The 20,603-nt window shown below is 38.4% G+C and overlaps 1 protein-coding gene and 1 pseudogene across 2 annotated transcripts in view; both read left to right on the top strand.

Annotated features, from left to right (window-relative positions):
* LOC307143792 overlaps positions 1 to 20,603 on the top strand; it is an 838,852-nt pseudogene that overhangs the window by 197,501 nt on the left and 620,748 nt on the right. The gene's annotated exons all lie outside the window — the stretch shown is intronic.
* Positions 791 to 14,154, top strand: LOC307130679 (uncharacterized protein). Its single transcript, XM_079823777.1, has 3 exons — positions 791 to 858; positions 1,274 to 1,499; positions 11,425 to 14,154. The coding sequence occupies exons 2-3, from the start codon at positions 1,340 to 1,342 to the stop codon at positions 12,159 to 12,161; spliced, it is 897 nt and encodes a 298-aa protein (XP_079679903.1). The 5' UTR covers positions 791 to 858; positions 1,274 to 1,339; the 3' UTR covers positions 12,162 to 14,154.

The raw sequence follows: 20,603 nt of genomic DNA, 5'->3' as shown, positions 1-20,603 counted from the left end.
ACACTATATATTGGAGCTGATGCTATTTATAAATATAAAATATGGTACAAAAGACGTGGTTTATTTAAATTAAATGAATTTAACTACAGTAAGTAAAATGATATTGTTGTTTGCTGATATTAAAGTTTATAAACCTACCGAGACTTATTGAAGATCTGGGTTTCTTTACAGTGATCATAAAGACTATAAATGTACTCATTTCAGCAATGCAAACGTCAGACCTTCGTTCAGCTTCAGAACACAAATTATGATATTTTTGATGAAATCAGAGAGCTCACTGACCTCTCCATAGACAGTAATTTAACACTTTCATTTCCCAGAAAGGTTGTAAAAACTTTTTTAAAAATAGTCCATGTGACTCCAGTGATTCAATCTTCATGTTATGAAGCGATGAGAATACTTCTCATGCGCAAACAAATAAACAAAAATAATGACTTTATTCAACAATGTCTTCTCTTCACTGTCACTCAAAAATTATTGGGATTTTATATTACATATTTATTATTTAATAATATATTTATCATTAAGAATATATCTAGATGTAAATCTATATATCTAGATATAGATCATTTATATAAATAAGATAAATAATTGATTCCCCTAAACAAAACAGTTTTAACTTTTAGACAAAGTCTCTCAGTCTTTACTAGTTTCATGTTTTCAGCACATCATTGAACAACATGTATTTCACCAAAACACTCAACTCTGAATTTCTGTCATCTCTTGTATTATTTGTATGTGTGCACTTCTGTGAATGTGGACTGGAGTGTGTGAACGGGACTTTTATTTTGGTGTGGTGGTGTGACGTCATAAGTCCGCGACGCGCTCCTGCATCTGTTGTGACTCGGCTGGAGAAAGGTTTGTGTTTTAAGCGTTTAAAGTGTTTAAACAATAGAAACAATCTTCAAAGTTTTACAGATGACACAGATTGAATGATGTATTATTAAATGTAACATTGCATTGCTTTATCTAACACTTATTAACGTTGTGTGAGTAAAGTAACAGAATAAACTCATGAGTAACAGAAGCAGCTTCTCATTTCTCTCTCTATCGTGAATCAGTTCAAACATGAGTTCAGTCTCTGGCGAGTAGAGATGAGAGATTGAGTCAATTGCTTTGAAAAACGATTCAGTGATTCAAAGCGCTCTATTTCTACAATCATTAAATAAAATAAATGTGTGTATGTATATATTGAGTGTTACTGAGACTGTGCTGATGCTGATTGAGACACTCAAAGATTTCATGTGGATTTATTTTTCTTTCTGTTAATTAGTCTCATCTTAAACAAGACAAACTCACAGAAAAACTCCTGGAGAAGCGACTGAGATCCTTTATAAAGATGGTGTTTATTAAAGAGGAGAGTGAAGACCTGAAGATTGAAAATGTATTCAGTTTGAAACATGAAGAAACTGAGGAACAAACAGAGAAAGAGGAGAGAGAAGACGTGAAGATTGAAGAAACATTGAGAGTGAAACATGAAGAAACTGAAGAACAAACAGGTTGGTTTCATTCTCAAAGCTGAACTCAGTCATTGGATATTTGTGAAGAATGTCTTGTGAATGTCCTCAGTCCTGCTGGAGTAAACTTGTCATTCTTCAAGTCTACACGATCGCAGATCAATAATAACAAGCAACGCTTATACTCGATGTAAATTAGAGATTTATTTTGTGCCGTTAGTCATTGTTTATAGAGGGATTTTCTGTTGATCGCACTATAACGGCTGCACTGCTTGCTTTCTGTAGTCTAAACCAGTGTTTCCCAACCTTTGAAAATGTTCTCCATTTTGTGGCCCCCCCTCGCATACGTTACACTAGGGGTGTAACGGTACAGATCGCTCACGGTTCGGTTTGTATCACGGTTTTATGTTCACGGTTTCGGTACGGTTCAGTATTTGCTATGTTCAGTGAAAAAAGCACTACTGTCAAATAAAAATAAAGAAAATAATAAGAACAAATAATTTAAATACAAGCAGCAGCACAAATAAATACTATTGAGCAAAGATAGGCCTACTAATAAAATAAACAATGCTTTTCAGGTTTTTCATGTACGTCTAACATTAGTTTTCAGGTACAGAAATTGATCAAATGTAAAATAACATTGCATATTTGACTGTATACATTAAAGATAAATCATTTTTAAACTTACAAAAACTATTCAATCAAGAGCAGTGAGTGATGTCCTTGTCTTTTGTTGTTTGACATTAAACAGACAGTAGTAAAGGCTACTGCCCCTTTAAGATCTAATGTGTCGTCTTTCTCGGCTGTATAAAGTTGACTTAAGGCTATGTCTGATAGAATTCTCATCAAGATGGACATGTTGACATACTCTTGAACGGACAAACTCACACAAAAAGTAAGACTTGAAAGAGAACTCAATATGTGCGCGCTGTGAGACGTGTGCGCGCTTTTGGATGAGCGCACAGACACATTTTCTCACAGCGCACGCAACTTCTCATTCGCGTCTTCTGGCACGTCACCCGGGTGATGACGGCGAAAATGACTGGTCATATTCGAACATACGACAGCACTCGCATGCATTGAACAAAGTTTACAAAGAGAGAATTATTTGAAAAATGTGAACAAAAAAAATATTTGAAGGACTTTTACACGGCACCCCTGCTCTCTTCAGACGGCACCCCGGTTGGGAAACTACATTCACATTTTGAAGAAAAGTTTTGTCATGTTTCTTAGAGGACCAACGTCCATTTATTCTGCAAAGTTTCAGGAATGACGAGCGCTTTTAATTGACTGAATCCGCTATCCTGTTCTGCGAGTCGCTCCTGAAATGGCCTAGACCAGGTAAACCCAGCCTGATCTGATGACGATTTGATCCCTGCAGCTCAGGCTGGAAACCTGTACATATTTCTATCCTGCTTCTGTTACGAATTTGCGAGGACCAATCACAAACCGTCTTATCCACCTGGCGCGCTATTGGCGGGTTTAACACAATGACGGATAGAGAAGCCACAGATTATCACTTTGTGGTGGGCGGTTTGCTCCCGGGATGGGGCGGAGAGACCTATGAGCTCTCTCAATCTCAAAATGTGAGTCAGGTGTAAGGTCGACCCATTTCTGTAGCATCTTCATAAGAAACTGTGCGACGTCTCAGAGCCTTCGGCTTTAGGGAGGCCGACGATTCTTAGGTTTTTGCATCTGCTGTGATTCTCCAGGTCGTCTACTTTGGCTCTAAGTGAAGACAATTATTTTTCCCAAGATGCATTTTTGTTATCGTGAGACAGCATGCCATCCTCAGCAGCGGAAATTCTGCATTTCGACCTCCGTTAAGCGTGTCTCATTTGACGACACTCTGCCAGACAAATTAGAAAGGGCTTCCTGTATTGAGGTTACTGAAGTAGAAATATTGTCCAAGCGACTGTCAATCGCACTTAATCTGCCGTCAATACTGCCTAGACTGGCTCCCAGCGAACAGATTTCAGTCAACATAACTTCAGCCTGGTCTGATGAAGTCTTCATCTCGATGTGCTTTTTCTTTACATTTCTGGTTGGCCAAGAGGATGTGAAAAGTGGAAATTCTTGCGTTTCTATAGTCTCGGAAATTGTTTGTTGCTGTTGGGACAGTACTCCCTACAGCCAGTCTTTGACCCTGTCCCAAATGGCACCCTAAACTAGGGGTGCACCGATCCGATATTAGGATCGGATATCGGCCGCGATACTGACAAAATAGCTGGATCGGGGATCGGAAAAATTAACAGATCCACAAGCCGATCCAGGTGTTTTTTCCGTCGCAGCAGAACCTACGTCATTCGTCAGCTTCACGTGTGTCGCATGCTAGAAGGGAGCGAGCCAGAGAGTCGGCTGTGTGGAGGAGATATTTCACGCTTGCCACGCCAACTAGTTCGTCGCTGTTTCGAGGGTATTACTGCAAAGTCAGGGTCTTTCCTGCATTGACCATTTTTTGACGGCCACCAAAGACTAATTTGATGAGTTATTGTGATTTACGAGTGATGTAGAACAGATGCTGCGCTTGTGACTGAGTGACTGAGTGACAGATCTGAGAGCTCCTCCCCCGCGCGTGCTCTCTGGGTCTTCAAAATAATCAGTGTTCGCTCTCATATTTCACATATTAATCCAAATCAAAAGCTCGGAAGACCGAAACCATGTTGCACGTGACACATTCGGACAATTTTGTCCTTGAATTATCACTGGGTGTGAATTGCGCTCAAAAACATTGACTCTTCTCTGACCAGCTGACATAAAGCATACTTTCAATAAGCGGGAGACAAATTATATCCAGTTATGAAGTGTTTTCTGTGTGTTGACATCTTTCGCGATGTTCTAACAGACGGGATTCGCACACAACGCGTCTGCTAATGTCCGATTCGTGACCTAATGACTCCTTTGAACCGAATCATTTTAACGACTGGCCAGAACAACTGATCTGTCCAACACTGAACTCATGAACTCAGTTTATTAATTTACTCAGAACGCAACTGAAATGAGAACACAAGTGTGCTTACCCAATTTAGCAAGAGTGGGTAGTAAGAATTATTTTTAATTATCAACAGTATTTCATCTTATTTCTGTTGACAATGTGTAGTAAAATAAATAGGCCTAGCCTACAATCATTTAATCTGGAGTGAGGTGAAACCAGAACAAAGTTGTTATTAGCTAGCTGAAATTTTTTATTAAATTGCATATGGTAGAAAATTAGACTATTTGTTAATTTGTAATGCTACTTTTTAATATTGATATGATTATATACCAAAACAATTATCTGTAGTGTAAAAAATGTTTGGTAACTGTCAGATTACTATTGTATGTTTGACCAATACACTGTTTTTTGTTTCCACTGCTACATTTTATTTATTTAAAGAAGTTAGATTACATTCTATTTTAGATTTGAATGCACAATTGTTTTTTAAATAAATAAGAATTCAACACCTTACATACATCTGTTATTTTGTCTTAGTTATGTTTAGTTAGTAAAGTCTGGTGCCTTTAGTCTCTTCAAGGAAGGTATAAGGTGGAAGATATACAGTTTATTATTAATTCAACAATATATCGGATCGGTATCGGGTATCGACAGATACACAAAGCCCAGGCATCGGTATCGGTATCGGGACTGAAAAAGTCGGATCGGTGCACCCCTACCCTAAACCCTCACGGTCTTCCTCTGAATACACACTTTCACAACGTAATGCCGCTTTGACTGCCGGGAAGAAGTCCGCAGTGTAACCCGCACCAGTGCGGGCTCGGCTGAAGTGTGCATCGAGGGTGCATATCGACCTCAAAGGGGGCGCTCACGAGCACCTTCTGAGACCTAAAATGACAAATGGGACACCCTGTGGTCTCATGGACTTAACGGACACACGCACGCAGCGGCCATTGTAAGTCCATAAGACCGAAAGTGCACATGAAGTGTGCTATTTGGGACAGGGCCTTTGTTGCTTCACAAGCCACTTGTACAATTTGTGTGACTAAATCTGCCATGATCAAACCTGAACTTCAACAAAGGCAAACCTTTACTGATCTCCACCTTTACTGTTTGCAGAATAAATGCACCAATGCAACCTATGTGACAATTCAATCTGGAAAAGTAACATAATTTTGAATTATTGGAAATAATATTAGGAGTTTCACCATTTTATATTTTTAAGTTCCTAAAGGTTTTACCAGTTTTCATAATGTGAATCAGTTGAAAATGATGGGATGTTCTAAAAAGCTTAACATGAAAATGTGAGAGAGTTTTACGTGGCTTAACCCCCTCGAGTCGGCGGTTGCGCCGGCGCGATCGGCTCTTTTTTTCTTATCAGTGCCAAAGAGACTCAAATAACTATCGTTTTTTTAATCATTCATGGAAGTGTTATACGTCATTATATTCTGTTAAGTTTCTATTTTTTTGTGTGTACAGTAACAATAAAAACAAATTGTTGTGCTTTTTGCAAAATAAGGGAAACAAACATGATTCGCAATCTTCAGCCTCTCTCTCAATGATGTTTAATCTGATTCTCTTCAGAAAATGACCTGTAGCTTAGTGAGAACTTGACACACAAACATGAGACATATGTCTAAAGAAACGTTGAAATGTCAGGTTTTAAATCATGTAAATCAAAACGAAAACAAATATTCTGTGTTTATGTAATCTGTGTGAAAAGTGGGATATGTCAGTCGACTCATTACTGACTCATTATCGTTAATGCAGCCACGCCCACGGACCTCGCGCTCATTCAGATTCAAATACAGACGATCCATGCGTCGACGCCCACACACACATCAACTCATGCAACATGACGCAAGACTGTTTAGACAAGATTTATTTGGCCTGTTTTCTTTTTTTTTCGAATTGTATCTTAATTTTAATCAATGTTTTTAATATATTTTATAAGAAGTCAATATAACAGACAATAGCCTTAGCGCGACATTGTGTATTTGATCGTTTACAAATGATTCAGAAAATTTTTGCCATTGAAATGACTGGGAAAAAGTGTCCCAATCAACCTAAAGTCACCAGATACTATTTGAAATCATAATTGCATTGCATTATGTCTTTTTAAATCCCACATTTTTAACTTATAACATTCATCATTACCAATTATTCAGTTATTTGTATTTATTGAATATTGAATTGGGTTCAGTGTCACAATATTAGTTTTTTTTAGTTTTTTTTAGCTCTTCTTTAAAAAAATCTTGAAATCTTGTTTCTTTTTTTGGCAGATAATTTAGCTTGCTTTAAGTAAAAACATTTAGATTTTTTCCCCCAGAAAACAATTTTTTTTACTGTTACTGTACTTTTCTAGTAAACCTAACATCTAGTAGGCCTACCTGAAGCTCATTCATTATGCAGCTCATTATTATGCAGGTCTTTTGTTTCTCAGGAGTGATCACATTATTATTCATGGTTCGTTCAAGCCTCCTCGCATATCGGCCTCGGTAAAGAAAACGTGTTTTACCAATTGTAAATTAATATATTGTTGTATGTGAATGTGTCGGCTCAATGATTCTCACATCAGTTTGAAGCAAAAGCTCTTGGCAAATACATCCATTAGTCAAAAGTCTTGTGAATACATCTATTGTTTGTTTTGAGGCCTTCATTTTAAAACTAATTTTTTTGTTCTTTCAGAAAACATGCATAAACATTATTCTCTCCAAAATACAAACATGTACATTCATGTTGCTCACATATCATGGTAGCCCAGTTTGTGCTGAATACAGTGTAATTACACTTTTGCCATTAATATGTTTATAAGCATCTGGAAAAAAAAAACACAAATGTAAGAGCATGTCCAGGGTTTTTCCTGGGTCAAAAATGGTCTTCGGTGGTGGCTGACAGACATGGTCATCCATACACACACACACACACACACACACACACACACACACACACACACACACACACACACACACAGTAAAAAGTACCCTACCCACGTGATCTGCAAGCGCAATACTGACAATACATTTTCAATAAATTAAAAGAAAGTTTGTCATTTTTGCTTATCTTATTTTGATACCTTGCTGTTTGTTTTTGTTCCTCATGTTTACACTATTTACAGATAATTGTTTTGGTATATAATCATATCTATATTAAAAAAGTGAACAAATAGCCTAATTTTCTAAATTTCATAAAATTATCAGCTAGCTGATAACAACTTTGTTCTGGGTTCACCTCACTCTAAACTAAATGATTTATAGGCAATTTATTTTACTACACATTGTGAACATTAAGCTGAAAGACTGTGGATAATTAAAGGTCCCCTTCTTCGCGATTCCAGTGTTCAAACTTTAGTTAGTGTGTAATGTTGCTGTTAGAGCATAAATAATACCTGTAAAATTATAAAGCTCAAAGTTCAATGCCAAGCGAGATATTTTATTTAACAGAAGTTCCCTTTCAAAGCCTACAGCGAACGGCTGGCTTGGACTACATCCTGGTACTTCCTTCTTTAATTACGTCAGTAGAGCAGTAGAACAGACTAACCTCCGGCCACAAAGAAACGCGAAAAAGGGGGCGCGGTCTTGTTGCTGTCCCACGTGGAGAAGCGGACGTGTCGCGTGGAGAAAAGGAACTGTTGCGTTGAGTGTGTTTATCGCCATGTCATCGAGACGCTGTTATTTTCATCCAGGAGTCAAATCACCTTTGTTTGGCTTTCCCAGGGACGCTGTAGAGATTATTGAACGCATACATCTCTCCGTTAAGAGGCGTGACCTTTCCAACGTGCGCTAAGCTGCTGTCAAATTACAACACAGGAACCGCTTTCACGTGCGCTAAGCTGTGGTCGAATCACAGCACAGGAACCGCTTGCACAATCAGAACTCGTTACGTATTTCTGAAGGAGGGACTTCATAGCACAAGGAAATCACCAGCCGTTTTTAGGACAGTGAAAACAGCGGTACACAGATAAGTAAATTGTGTGAAAAATACTGTGTTTTTTTACACGCGAAACATGAACACATGTTATATTGCACACTGTAAACACAATCAAAGCTTCAAAAAAACACGAAGAACGGGACCTTTAATTACGTCAGTAGAGCAGTAGAACAGACTAACCTCCGCCCACAAAGAAACGCGAAAAAGGGGGCGCGGTCTTGTTGCTCCCACGTGGAGAAGCGGACGGTCGCGTGGAGAAAAGGAACTGTTGCGTTGAGTGTGTTTATCGCCATGTCATCGAGACGCTGTTATTTTCATCCAGGAGTCAAATCACCTTTGTTTGGCTTTCCCAGGGACGCTGTAGAGATTATTGAACGCATACATCTCTCCGTTAAGAGGCGTGACCTTTCCAACGTGCGCTAAGCTGCTGTCAAATTACAACACAGGAACCGCTGCCACGTGCGCTAAGCTGCGGTTGAATCACAGCACAGGAACGCTTGCACAATCAGAACTTGTTACGTATTTCTGAAGGAGGGACTTTATAGAACAAGGAAATCACCAGCCGTTTTTAGGACAGTGGAAACAGCGGTACACAGATAAGTAAATAGTGTGAAAAATACTGTGTTTTTTTACACGCGAAACATGAACACATATTATATTGCACACTGTAAACACAATCAAAGCTTCAAAAAAACACGAAGAACGGGACCTTTAAAACTAACTCTTACACCCACTCTTGCTAAATTGTGTTCTCATTTCAGAGATGTTCAGAGTAAATTATTAAACTGATTGGTGAGTTCAGTGTTGGACCGATCAGTTGTTCTAACCAGTCGTTAAAATTATTAGGTTCAAAGGAGTCATTGTGGCGAATCAGACATTGGCAGACGTGTTGTGTGTGAATTGTCAACACACAGAAAACACTTCACAACCGGATAGGATTTGTTTCCCGTTTATTGAAAGTATGCTTTATGTCAGCTGGTCAGAGAAGAGTCAACATTTTTTGAGCGCAATTCACACCCAGCGGTAATTAAAGGAAAACATCGTCTGACAGCGCCACGTGCAACATGGATTCGGTCTTCCGACCTTTTGATTTTGATTAACGTAATATGTGAAATATTAGAAAGCTAAGAATGCTTATTTTGAAGACAGAGAGAGGGGAGGAGCTCTCTGGTCGTTCTCTCTGTCACTCAGTTAAAGCAAGCGCAGCAGTCACTGTTCTACGTCAATCATAAATCACAATAACTGATCAAATAAGGCTTTGGCGGGACAAAAATTTGTTTTGGTGGCCGGCAAAAAATTTTCAATGTAGGAAAACCCTGTTTTATGAGCCGTTTGATCGGTTAATGGGCCGTAAAGAGAGGTTACACTCACAGTGTGGATGAATCGCGTTTGTGTGAAGACTCTGGATCTACTGAAGAGAACTTATGCGACGCAGAGACTAATACAAAGCAAAAATAATCACGCGTTTTTGATCCATTAATGCATCTCTCACTTACGAATGCGATCTCACTCTTTGAAGCGCCTGTCAATCAACGTGTGCTGCTGTGTAAGCGAGGCATTTTCTCATAGGACAAGGACACGCAGACTCGTGAATAATTAAGTGAGGCCTCTTCTCATAGGATAAGGACACACAGACTCATGAATAATTAAGGCCTCTTCTCATAGGATAAGGACACACAGACTCATGAATAATTATGAGACATCGATGAGTCATCGCTGTACTATAGTGCAGTAGTGCAATCATCTGGGCTGGAATACCTGTTCACAGATGCCAGAAGTTGGTCGACTCCATTCAACACAGATGTGAAGCAGTTCTCAGAAACCGCTTATACGACTAAATATTAGTCCAGTGATTGACAAGAAAGCGAAATCTTCAAGCATTTTTCAGTATATACAGGAAATGTTTGACTTTGTATAGAAAAATGCAGACACTGCTATTTTTTGAACAGCCTAATATTACTTTCTCTTCACTTTCTCTAAAGTAATTTGATCAATTTTTCTTCATGTTTTGATTTAGAGCAGGATGTGCAGTGTTCCCAATGCATTTGCGTGTATTGAAATAAAAGTTATTATACGGATTTTGAGCTTTACTCACTTTTTTAATCACATTGCTATTATTTTGAACACAACTGTAAAACATAAACGTCAGCAGTTGTTTTAGGACACATGCTGAAAGTTACTGCAGAAACAAGGTTGTGATGTTTGCAAAGAGCAGAAAATGACAATATAACTGAGACATGCTTTGAAACCAGTGGAGACGACAGCACAGGTGCTGCTTAATATTAGGGCCCTATGAAATTGTTTAGTTTTTCCCCAAGTTTTTTTCTGTTTTAATTTTTCTGGATTTAGATTTTTTAAACTCCCATTTTAATGGTTACATCAAATTTTAGTAATTTTTTAAAAATAAATTATTATTATTAATTTTAATTGCAATTTCAGGGCCATGAAAAACATTTCCCCTCCAATTCCTTTTTTTATTCTGGATTCCATTTTAATGGTTTAATTACATTTTAATAGTCAATGATTTAACAATCAGTGATTTTAAGAATAATACTAATAATTTTACATTTATATAGTGCTTTTCTGGGTACTCAAAGTGCTTTACATATAGAAGGGGGGGGGGGGGGGATCTTCTCAACCAACCCCAATGTGTAGCACCACATGGATGATGAGACCGCAGTCATATTGAGCCATAATGCCCACCACACACCAGCTGTTTGGTGGAGAGGAGATAGACCGATGAAGCCAATCAGCATATCGCTATATGGGGATGTTTAGGAGGCCATGATGGACAGGGGCCAATGGGTAAATTTGGCCAGGATGCCGGGGTTACACCCCTACTCTTTTACCGATTTTTAATGACCACAGAGAGTCAGGACCTCAGTCTCTCATCCAAAGGATCCATTTCAATCTATTTTTTTCCTTCAGAAATTGTGTTTGTGTATTTTTATCAGAAATGTTGTGTATTTACATTTTTCTGACAATCAAATAAAGGCATAAAACATTAATTTAATTTATTTTTTAATCATATGAAATTAAAAATCATCAAAACATAAAAGTTAAAACATGCAGGTAAAATTTTATTTGTCTTTTTTTCCTTAGACCTGATGTCACTGAAAGAGGAGAGTCAAGATCTGAATGGAAGGAAAGAGAAAGAACAATATGAGAATCATGATTTCATAACTGAAGAAACAGCTTTTAGTTGCTCACAGACTGAAAAAATTTCTTCACGAGAAAAAGCTCAAAAGACAGAAACTTATTTCACCTGCCAACAGTGTGGAAAGAGTTACACTCATAAAGGAAACTATAACAGGCACATAAGAACTCACACTGGAGAGACGGCTTACACCTGCAGGTGGTGTAGAAAGAGTTTCACTCTTAAAGGACACTTTCAAGACCACATAAGAGCCCACATTGGAGAGAAGCCTATCACCTGCCAACAGTGTGGAAAGAGGTTCACTCTTAAAAGAAACTTTAATAGACACTTAAGAACTTGCGCTGGAGAGACGGCTTATACCTGCAGATGGTGTGGAAAGAGTTTTAACAGAAAAGGAATCCTTAACAGGCACATGATAATTCACACTGGAGAGAAGCCGTTCTCCTGCCCACAGTGTGGAAAGAGTTTTGCTGAAAAAGTAGGCCTTACCAGACACATGAGAGTTCACACTGGAGAGAAGCCTTACACCTGCCAACAGTGTGGAAAAGATTTCAAACAAAAAGGAAGTCTTGATCGCCACATGAGAATTCACACTGGAGAGAAGCCGTTCATTTGTGATCTCTGTGGAGAGAGTTTCAGATATAAAGAAACCTTTATGCACCACATGAGGATTCACTTTTGAGAGAATGGTTTTATATGTCATCAGTCTGGAATGAGTTACAGACAGAAAAACCTTGGGTTTATGTAATAACTTAGAATCATTTCATGTGGCATCACTGGAAAGACTTGCAGAAACAAAGCAAACCCTGAGGTTCAAATGAGTTTAGATTATAGAGTGGCCTTTCACCAGCCCTCAAGGCCCTGAAATACTGAAATATGGCAAAGTTATTTTGTCATATTTTATCGGTCTTTGCTTAGGGTCAGCGCACTGGTGAATATCCTGTGTGGCAGTTAAATGAATATGTGCTGTGCATTTTCCTTTCAGTAACAAAATAAATACGGTGAGAAAACTGCATTTGTGAAAGCATCAGATATAATAAACTGTTCCCGCACAAAACTTGGAAATATTAAGATTGTGATGGCCACACTAAAGGAAAGGTACATGTCATCTGCCAGTATTGCCTTTAACACAACCTCCAATGTGTATAGAAGGAAATAACGCTAGGAGATGACAGGTTTTCCACCGGTCCAGCTCCTCAAGACCTCTAGGCTTTCACACAAAAGTAGATGGGATGCAGTTTTGAACTTGTGTTTGATTTTTGAATGCTTCAACTGTCCAAAGCATGAGATCAGCAATAAAGAATTTAGAAACAAAAGATCATTTCTGCTATCCTTCAGCGTTCTTTAGAGCATTTGCAGTACATTCGCAGCAGACACAAGTGCCATTACGTACTGAAGCTTTGGTATCATGAAATATCTTTCTTTGAGGAACATTGTTTTTAAACATTTCAATAATTTTCTCACGTATTTGTTGGCAAACTGGCGATCCTCGGCCCATCTTTGCTCCTAAAGGATTGGATCTTTCTTGGATGCTGCTTTTGTACCAAATCATAATTACAATCACCTGTTGACATCACCTGTTTCAAATCACATCATTATTTAACCATTTTACCTCATTACTAGCCCTAAATTGCTCCTGTCCCAACTTTTTTTTAAAATGTGTTGCAGGTCTGAATGACAGGAAAGGATGCATATTTACAAATGACATGAAGTTGACCAGACAAAACATGAAATATTTTGTGTTCATATTGTCTGCAATGAAATACAAGTGTAGCAACAATCAGAATTTGGCCGAAATAGTCACCGGATGGGCCTCTGCACACCAACTCGTGACTCTCCTAATCAAATCAGCCATAAACAAAGGACTCTTTATGTGTGATAGGGCTGTCGAAGTTAATTAACAACCCGAGGAGCCACGATGTCTGTCTTCGCAAGAGAAATTACAACAAGATGCATTATTATAGAAGTACCAGGTTTCTAAGAAATAGAGGCTTAAAATTTCCACCCTATTGATTAACTAAGAGGAGGGGGTCCAGAGAACAATGGAACACTCGCGCCTTCTCTCTCCCCGGACTGATTGGATCATTCCAACTCTCTGGGCGTCGGCCATCCCCTCTATAAGAACGGAACTGACCGTTAACTCTTTGCACTCCGCCACTACGAGGAAGACCATCCCGGCCTTCGCCCCCCCTGAGAGAAGGATCCCTTTGGCATCCCCCGGCCACGAGAGAGAGACCGGCAAACTTCTGGAGCGACTTTCCTAAACTTCACAGAAATTCTCCCGGACACGCAACTCCTTAGCGAACTTCCACGACGATTCAAACTCAGACACGTACACGAGAAAGCCTAATGCAAGTATTCTATTTCACCTTTAAACTGCTTGTAAAAGGTTGTCTAAATTATTCCTGATTCACAAAATCATAAATTTCTTGAGGGCTCTGGTGAAGGTGCTTTGAAACTGTCTCTCTGTCTCTCTCTCCCCCTCTCTCTCTCTCTCCCTCCCTCGTTGATTCTCTCTTTCCATCATTCTTTTCCCTTTGATTTTATTTGTTAAGTTTGATTTTTCCTTGTTTGTACCATATCGTTTGTTTCCTCCTACATATATATGCATATTTACCCCCGTGTGACTCGTAGCTTTGTATTCTGTAGTTGTTTTATTAAAACCCAATAATTGCATTAAATTGAATCCTTATTGTTTTGTCAATGAGACGTAAGATTTTAGCTACCCATTTAAGCTTGATTTTCCTGTATTATTACTTCAGTAATGCAAATTGTACAAACATAAGAGATATTATTTGTCCTGATCAAACAGATCAATGTTTCTTAAGGTTTGTAAGATTGATAATTGCTGAAGAAATCAATTTGGATAAAGGTTACTTTTAAATGATTAAAGGTTCCGTTATACGTAATATTGTCTGTACAACAAGCAAATCATATTCATAGACTCATGAATATTCATACTGTGATGTAAGTTTGTGTGTGGAGAAGGAAGAAGGCGGGGTCGGCGTGACTGGGACGGTCGCTTTATTACGACAATGTTTTTGATGCAGGGTTTTTCCTACATTGAAAATTTTTTGGCGGCCGCCAAAACAAATTTTTGTCCCGCCAAAGCTTTATTTGATGAGTTATTGTGATTTATGAATGATGTAGAATGGATGCTGCGCTTGTAACTGAGTGACAGAGAGAACGATCAGAGAACTCCTCCCCCGCTCTCTCTCTCTCTCTCTCTCTGTCTTCAAAATGAGCATTCTTAGTTTTCTAATATTTCACATATTACGTTAATCAAAATCAAAAGGTCGGAAGACCGAATCCATGTTGCACGTGGCGCTATCAGACGATGTTTTCCTTTAATTACCGCTGGGTGTGAATTGCGCTCAAAAAACATTGACTGATTCTCTGACCAGCTGACATAAAGCATACTTTCAATAAACGGGAAACAAATCCTATCCGGTTATGAAGTGTTTTCTGTGTGTTGACAAATCTTTCGCGATGTTCTAACAGACGGGATTCACACACAACGCGTCTGCTAATGTCCGATTCACCACCTAATGACTCCTTTGAACCGAATCATTTCAACGACTGGTTAGAACAACTGATCCGTCCAACACTGAACTAACGAATCAGTTGAATCGTTTACTCAGAACATCTGAAGAGAACAAGTATGCTTACCCAATTTAGCAAGAGTGGGTGTAAGAGTTAGTTGTAATTATTCACAGCCTTTTAGCTTATTTATGTTCATAATGTGTAGTAAAATAAATAGCCTATAAATCACTTAGTTTAGACTGGAGTGAGGTGAACCCAGAACAAAGTTGTTGTTAGCTAGCTGATCATTTTATGAAATTGTATATGGCAGAAAATTAGGCTATTTGTTCATTTTTTTTATTACAATTTTTTAATATTGATATGATTATATACCAAAACAATTATCAGTAAATAGTGTAAAAATGAGGAACAAAAACCAACATCAAGGTATCCCACATGAAAAAATACTATAGTATATTATAGTATTTTACTACACTTTGTTAATTTACTGTAGTATATTTACTATAGTACGGTTCAAAAACACTATAGTATTTACTAGAGTAATTTTACTATAAAATACTACAGTATTTTTTCATGTGGGATCAAAATAAGATAAGCAAAAGTTACAAACTTTCTTTGAACTTATTTAAAATGTATTGTCAGTATTGCGCTTGCAGATCACGTGGGTAGGGTACTTTTTTACTGTGCGTGCGTGCGTGTGTGTATGGATGACCATGTCTGTCAGCCACCACCGAAGACCATTTTTGACCCAGGAAAAACCCTGTGATGTAAACAACAAAACAGGCGCTCAGGCGCCTGTTTTGTTGTTTACATCAAAAACATTGTCGCATCAAATGCAACAATATACTCAATTTCTCTCAGCTTAATCATTCAATATTTCTCTGCTTCACTCCTGCGGTCAGGCACTCGCGACGTCCCAGTCCCAAGCTCTCTCTCTCCTCTCTCTCCAGACAGCTGCTTTTATGTTCTCTCCACGCCAATCACTGGAACGAGACACAGGTGTTAGTGATCTGCACTTGACTCACCGCTCGTCTCCGCAGTTCCTCGCTCCCGCTACAGACTTCGCAGAACCACGCCCCCTCCGCCACATACCCCCACCCCCACATACCCCCATCCGGCCATCCGGCCACCCCCCCTGAACTGTATCTGGTACCTCCTTTTTAGTTAGATCAGTCAGCGGGCTAGCGAGGTCCGAATAATTAGGTACAAACCTTCTATAATATCCCGCTAGCCCCAGGAACTGTCTAACCTCCTTTTTGGTCTTGGGCCGTGGGCAGGTTGCAACGGCTGCAGTCTTGTCAATTTGGGGACGCACCTGTCCATGACCCAAGTGGAAGCCCACCCAGTCAGCAAATTTCCTTTGGCACAGATTTGGCCCAGATAAACAGCTGAGCTGTGGCCCAGATAAGATTGTGTTTGCCGGCCCATATATGGCCCTTATCTTCTTTGCCAGAACTGAACCAAAGGAGTGCCATAACTCCACCAAGCATGAGCCAAATAATACAATTTAATGTGGCCCATGTGTGAACCTTGCATGCAATTTTAGTATGGTTGAGTTCTGTTAAAATCTATGTGGCCCACATGCAGCTGACAGTATGTAAAAGTCTTATTAACTCAAAGGTAAATTAAACACTCAACAACGAATGTGCTCAAAACAATTTACTTTTGACAAGTGTTTAAATAATTACAGTAGTATTCAGTTCAAAACATTTCATAAAAATAAATATAATTACAGCAACACAGTTGAATTGAATAATTACAGTAGCATTCAGTTGAAAACATTTTAAAATAAATATAATTACAGTAGCATTCAGTTGTACTTAATAATTTAAGTAGAATTCAGTTGAAAACATTTCATAAAAATAAATAATTATAGCAACACAGTTGTACTTAATAATTTAAGTAGAATTCAGTTGAAAACATTTCATAAAAATAAATAATTATAGCAACACAGTTGTACTTAATAATTTAAGTAGAATTCAGTTGAAAACATTTTAAGAATAAATATTAATATATATATAAATAACATTCAAAGAGTCTTAGACTTTAATTTTTTACACCAAAATTCATGTTTTTTTAAGCGTGTATCAATGTTGTGTTCAACTAGTCAACTAATGTTCAACTAATGAGAGAAATAAAAATAAATCACAGTAACTTGGTAAAGAGAACTTTAAAGAGAAATTGAGAAAGTTAAAGAACTTGAAAGGTAAAGAGTTGAGAAGTGATGTTGAGAAGATGTGCAGGGAAGTCTCTAATGAGGGTCGGCAATGTGTTGTTGGGCCTCGCGTTTCTTCAATCGCTCCCTCCTCCCCCCCTCTCGGTCTCCAGCCAGGTGCAACCATTTAATGATGTTAAATTCAATATCTTTATTTGAGGCTTTTCCAGTTAGGGGATTCTGCCTGACTGCACCTGCAAAAAAAAATATATATATATATTAATGTAAATTATTTCCTTTAATATTTTAATTGCAATTATGAACAGATTAAACACCTCTGATTGACCACTGTATGAAAGTTTTTCCCAGCATAATTTCAAAAAGGAATTGAAAATTGTATTTTTCAATATGTGGGCCATAATAATACCATAATTCCATATGACAAACTATTTAGTTTTTTTTTTTAAATACATTTTAGAATACTTTTGCACCAACCGGTTAAAATTTACAACACTGCATGTATTCTGACATTACAAAAGACATGCACACTCTAATGTAAAAACACACCAACACAGATAGCATAAATGTTACATTTTAGGTCCAAAGACAGTAAAAGTGAGCCAAAAAAAAACACCTAATAACGTCTTGTGAGTACAAATGGCGATGCAGATTAAGACTAGCCGATTTCATAGATAGATATTGACTAGGGACTATATTAGGGGGAAGCACAGGCGAAGCACTGCTACTTGGGTGCAGAGATATCACGCAGCAACACATGAAATCCCACAACTTCCGTCAACATACCGGTGTGAATATTAGCTGACTATTTTTCCTACAGTAGACATAGTGAATGGCGATGAACATGGCTGATTTTGTGAGAGACGAAGAGGGTGACTTCTCAGACAGTCAAGATCCAGAACCATACCTCTATGAACTTTCAGAAGAGGAGAGTGCTTTGAAAATAGAACGACAAGAGGTGGTTTTATTTTTTTAAAAATGGTGGCACGTTCCCTTAAGTGAGCCAGGGATGTGATCATCTAATGCCAAAAAAAGAGGAAAAAACAGAATAGCTAACCCTATCCCCTGTAATTATTATTATTATTAATATTTTAATTAATTTAATAAAGACATATCTTACTATTGCAATAATATACACTGTAAATGAAAAATGAGTATTTATAATGCATTCATAATAATAATGTTACAATAATATTTGGATTGATTCTGATAAACAATTATTATAATAAAAAAAAATGTTTTTAACTTTACAGAACAACAGTAAAATTACAATACAAACATTTATGGATGTCTTGCTTTCAAAAGTTAAACCACTGAGCTTTTATTTGGGCACAAAACCGCAGACATTTCTCTTTGTTGACAACAGATTTAATTATTAATAATTCTTATTACGGATGGTTGGTGCACGTTGCATTCCCAAATGCAAATTATAAGCGGCTCAAACAGAGCGCTTGCAGAGAAGCATTTAATGTGATGCAACGCAACTAGAAAAATCTTTAGTCGAGGACAGTCCTACATGGATATAATAAAATTATGCTTGGAAAAGAAACTTTCAGCAGTATTAAGGCTGATTTATACTTCTGCATCGCACCTACGCCGGAGCCTCTACGCAGTAGGCAACGCGTTGGTTTTCATTTATACTTCTGCGTCGTTGTCCACGTTGACACGCAATTACACATGCAGAGGGAGCATGTGAAACCAGAGGGAGCGGTTCTAGCAGACCAATCACAGCGCTTGCGTTCGCGTAGAGTTGACGCGTGGTTACATTTTTGGAGAGGTGTACGTCAGGGTACGCCGAAGGGTACGCGCGCTCCAAAAAGCCTATGACGTAGCTATGGCGTAAGTTCGCGCAGAAGTATAAATTGGGCTTTAGGGCCCTATCTTGCACCCAGCGCAATTGACTAAGTACACTGACGCATGTATCATTCCTATTCTCCACCCGACGCAGAGCTGACTTCTCCCTCCACAGACGCACGTCTGTACATTAGGGAATGAACTTGCGCTCGCGGGGTGGTTCAGCGAGAAGAGGAGTGTGTTCCTGCACTAACGTTCCCTGGTGATATTCTGCAGTTTCACAAAACAATTCCTCCACAGACCCGGAAAAATATTGTTTAAAGTCAGTGGCGCATAATTCAGACTATTTTAATGGTGCGCGCTTGGCGAGTACATAACGTGCATTCACTTAGCAGTTTCCATTTTTGCAAACCATTCATAATTACAAGGGACAATATTAGCTACCACACGAGGAAAATAATTGTGGTGAAATTAGATTATTTCTCAGGTGGTGACCGCTGGGATTGAACCAGCAACCTTCTGCGCATCAGTTCCATGGTTTAACCCACTGGACCACCATCTCACGTTTCTCCTGCATTATGTTGATTATTAGGGACAAGAAAATGTATATGATGTTTGAAAATTTTTCGTTGAACATTTCATTAACAAAATGAACACTACCATGCACAGGGTTGTCAGATTGCACAGATTAAGTAAAACACATGACCGAAAATGAATCAATTTAAGAGAAAAGTTGTTTAGGGGATTTAAGCTCCAAACCATTAATTTGTGACCATTACTATTACTGAGATAACAGAAATTACAACACAATGTTCTGTAAAGCGGTTTTGAATAGTTGTGTTTTGTGCAAAGTGCTATAAAAATTAAAATGACTTCTAAAAAAGGTTCTCACCAATGACAACTTCCTTTACGACCAGGCGTTGGACACCAATCTTCCCATTGACTCCTCTCCAATTCATCACACGTGCCACAGCAGTTGTTAAAGTGGCTTTCAGCACTCGCCACACTGTGTCTTTCAGGTCAAAGCCACCAACCAGACCCAGATACGTAATCTGATAGGAAAAAAAAGTGTAAGTGGTTGAAATATACAGTGCTAGTCAGAATAATTCCCCCCCCCCCCCCTGGTAAATATGATCAAAGATGGCTGTAAAAAATAAATCTGCATTGTTTATCCTTTTGATCTTTAATAAGAAAAAAATTCTAAAATCTAACCTTTCATTGAAGTAAAAGAATGGAGGGGGGGGGGGGGGGTTCTCCTTTATTAAATACTTTTTGTAACCTCCTTTTTCCAAGATAACAGCTCTGAGTCTTCTCCAATAATGGCTGATGAGTTTGGAGAACACCTGACCAGAGATCAGAGACCATTCCTCCATACAGAATCTCTCCAGATCCTTAAAATTCCCAGATCCATGTTGGAGCTTCTCTTCAGTTCACTCACTCATCATCTATAGGGTTCAGGTCAGGGACTGGGATGGCCATTGCAGATGCTTGGTTTTGTGCTCAGTGACCCATTTTTGTTTTGATTTTGATGTTTGTTTTTGGATCACTGTCCTGTTGGAAGACCCAAACATGGCCCATTATAAGATTTCTATAAGAGGTTGTCAGGTTTAGATT

Source organism: Gobio gobio (genome assembly GCF_949357685.1).
Source record: "Gobio gobio genome assembly, chromosome: 1".
Lineage (NCBI taxonomy): Eukaryota > Metazoa > Chordata > Actinopteri > Cypriniformes > Gobionidae > Gobio > Gobio gobio.
Note: the sequence above shows the minus strand (reverse complement) of the source record. Positions and strands in the feature narration are given on the sequence as shown.

Coding starts and splice junctions, on each gene's coding strand:
- LOC307130679 (XM_079823777.1), top strand. CDS start 1,340: ATGGTGTTTATTAAAGAGGAGAGTGAAGACCTGAAGATTGAAAATGTA. Junction 1,500..11,424: donor AGAAACTGAAGAACAAACAG/GTTGGTTTCATT, acceptor TTTTTTCCTTAG/ACCTGATGTCACTGAAAGAG.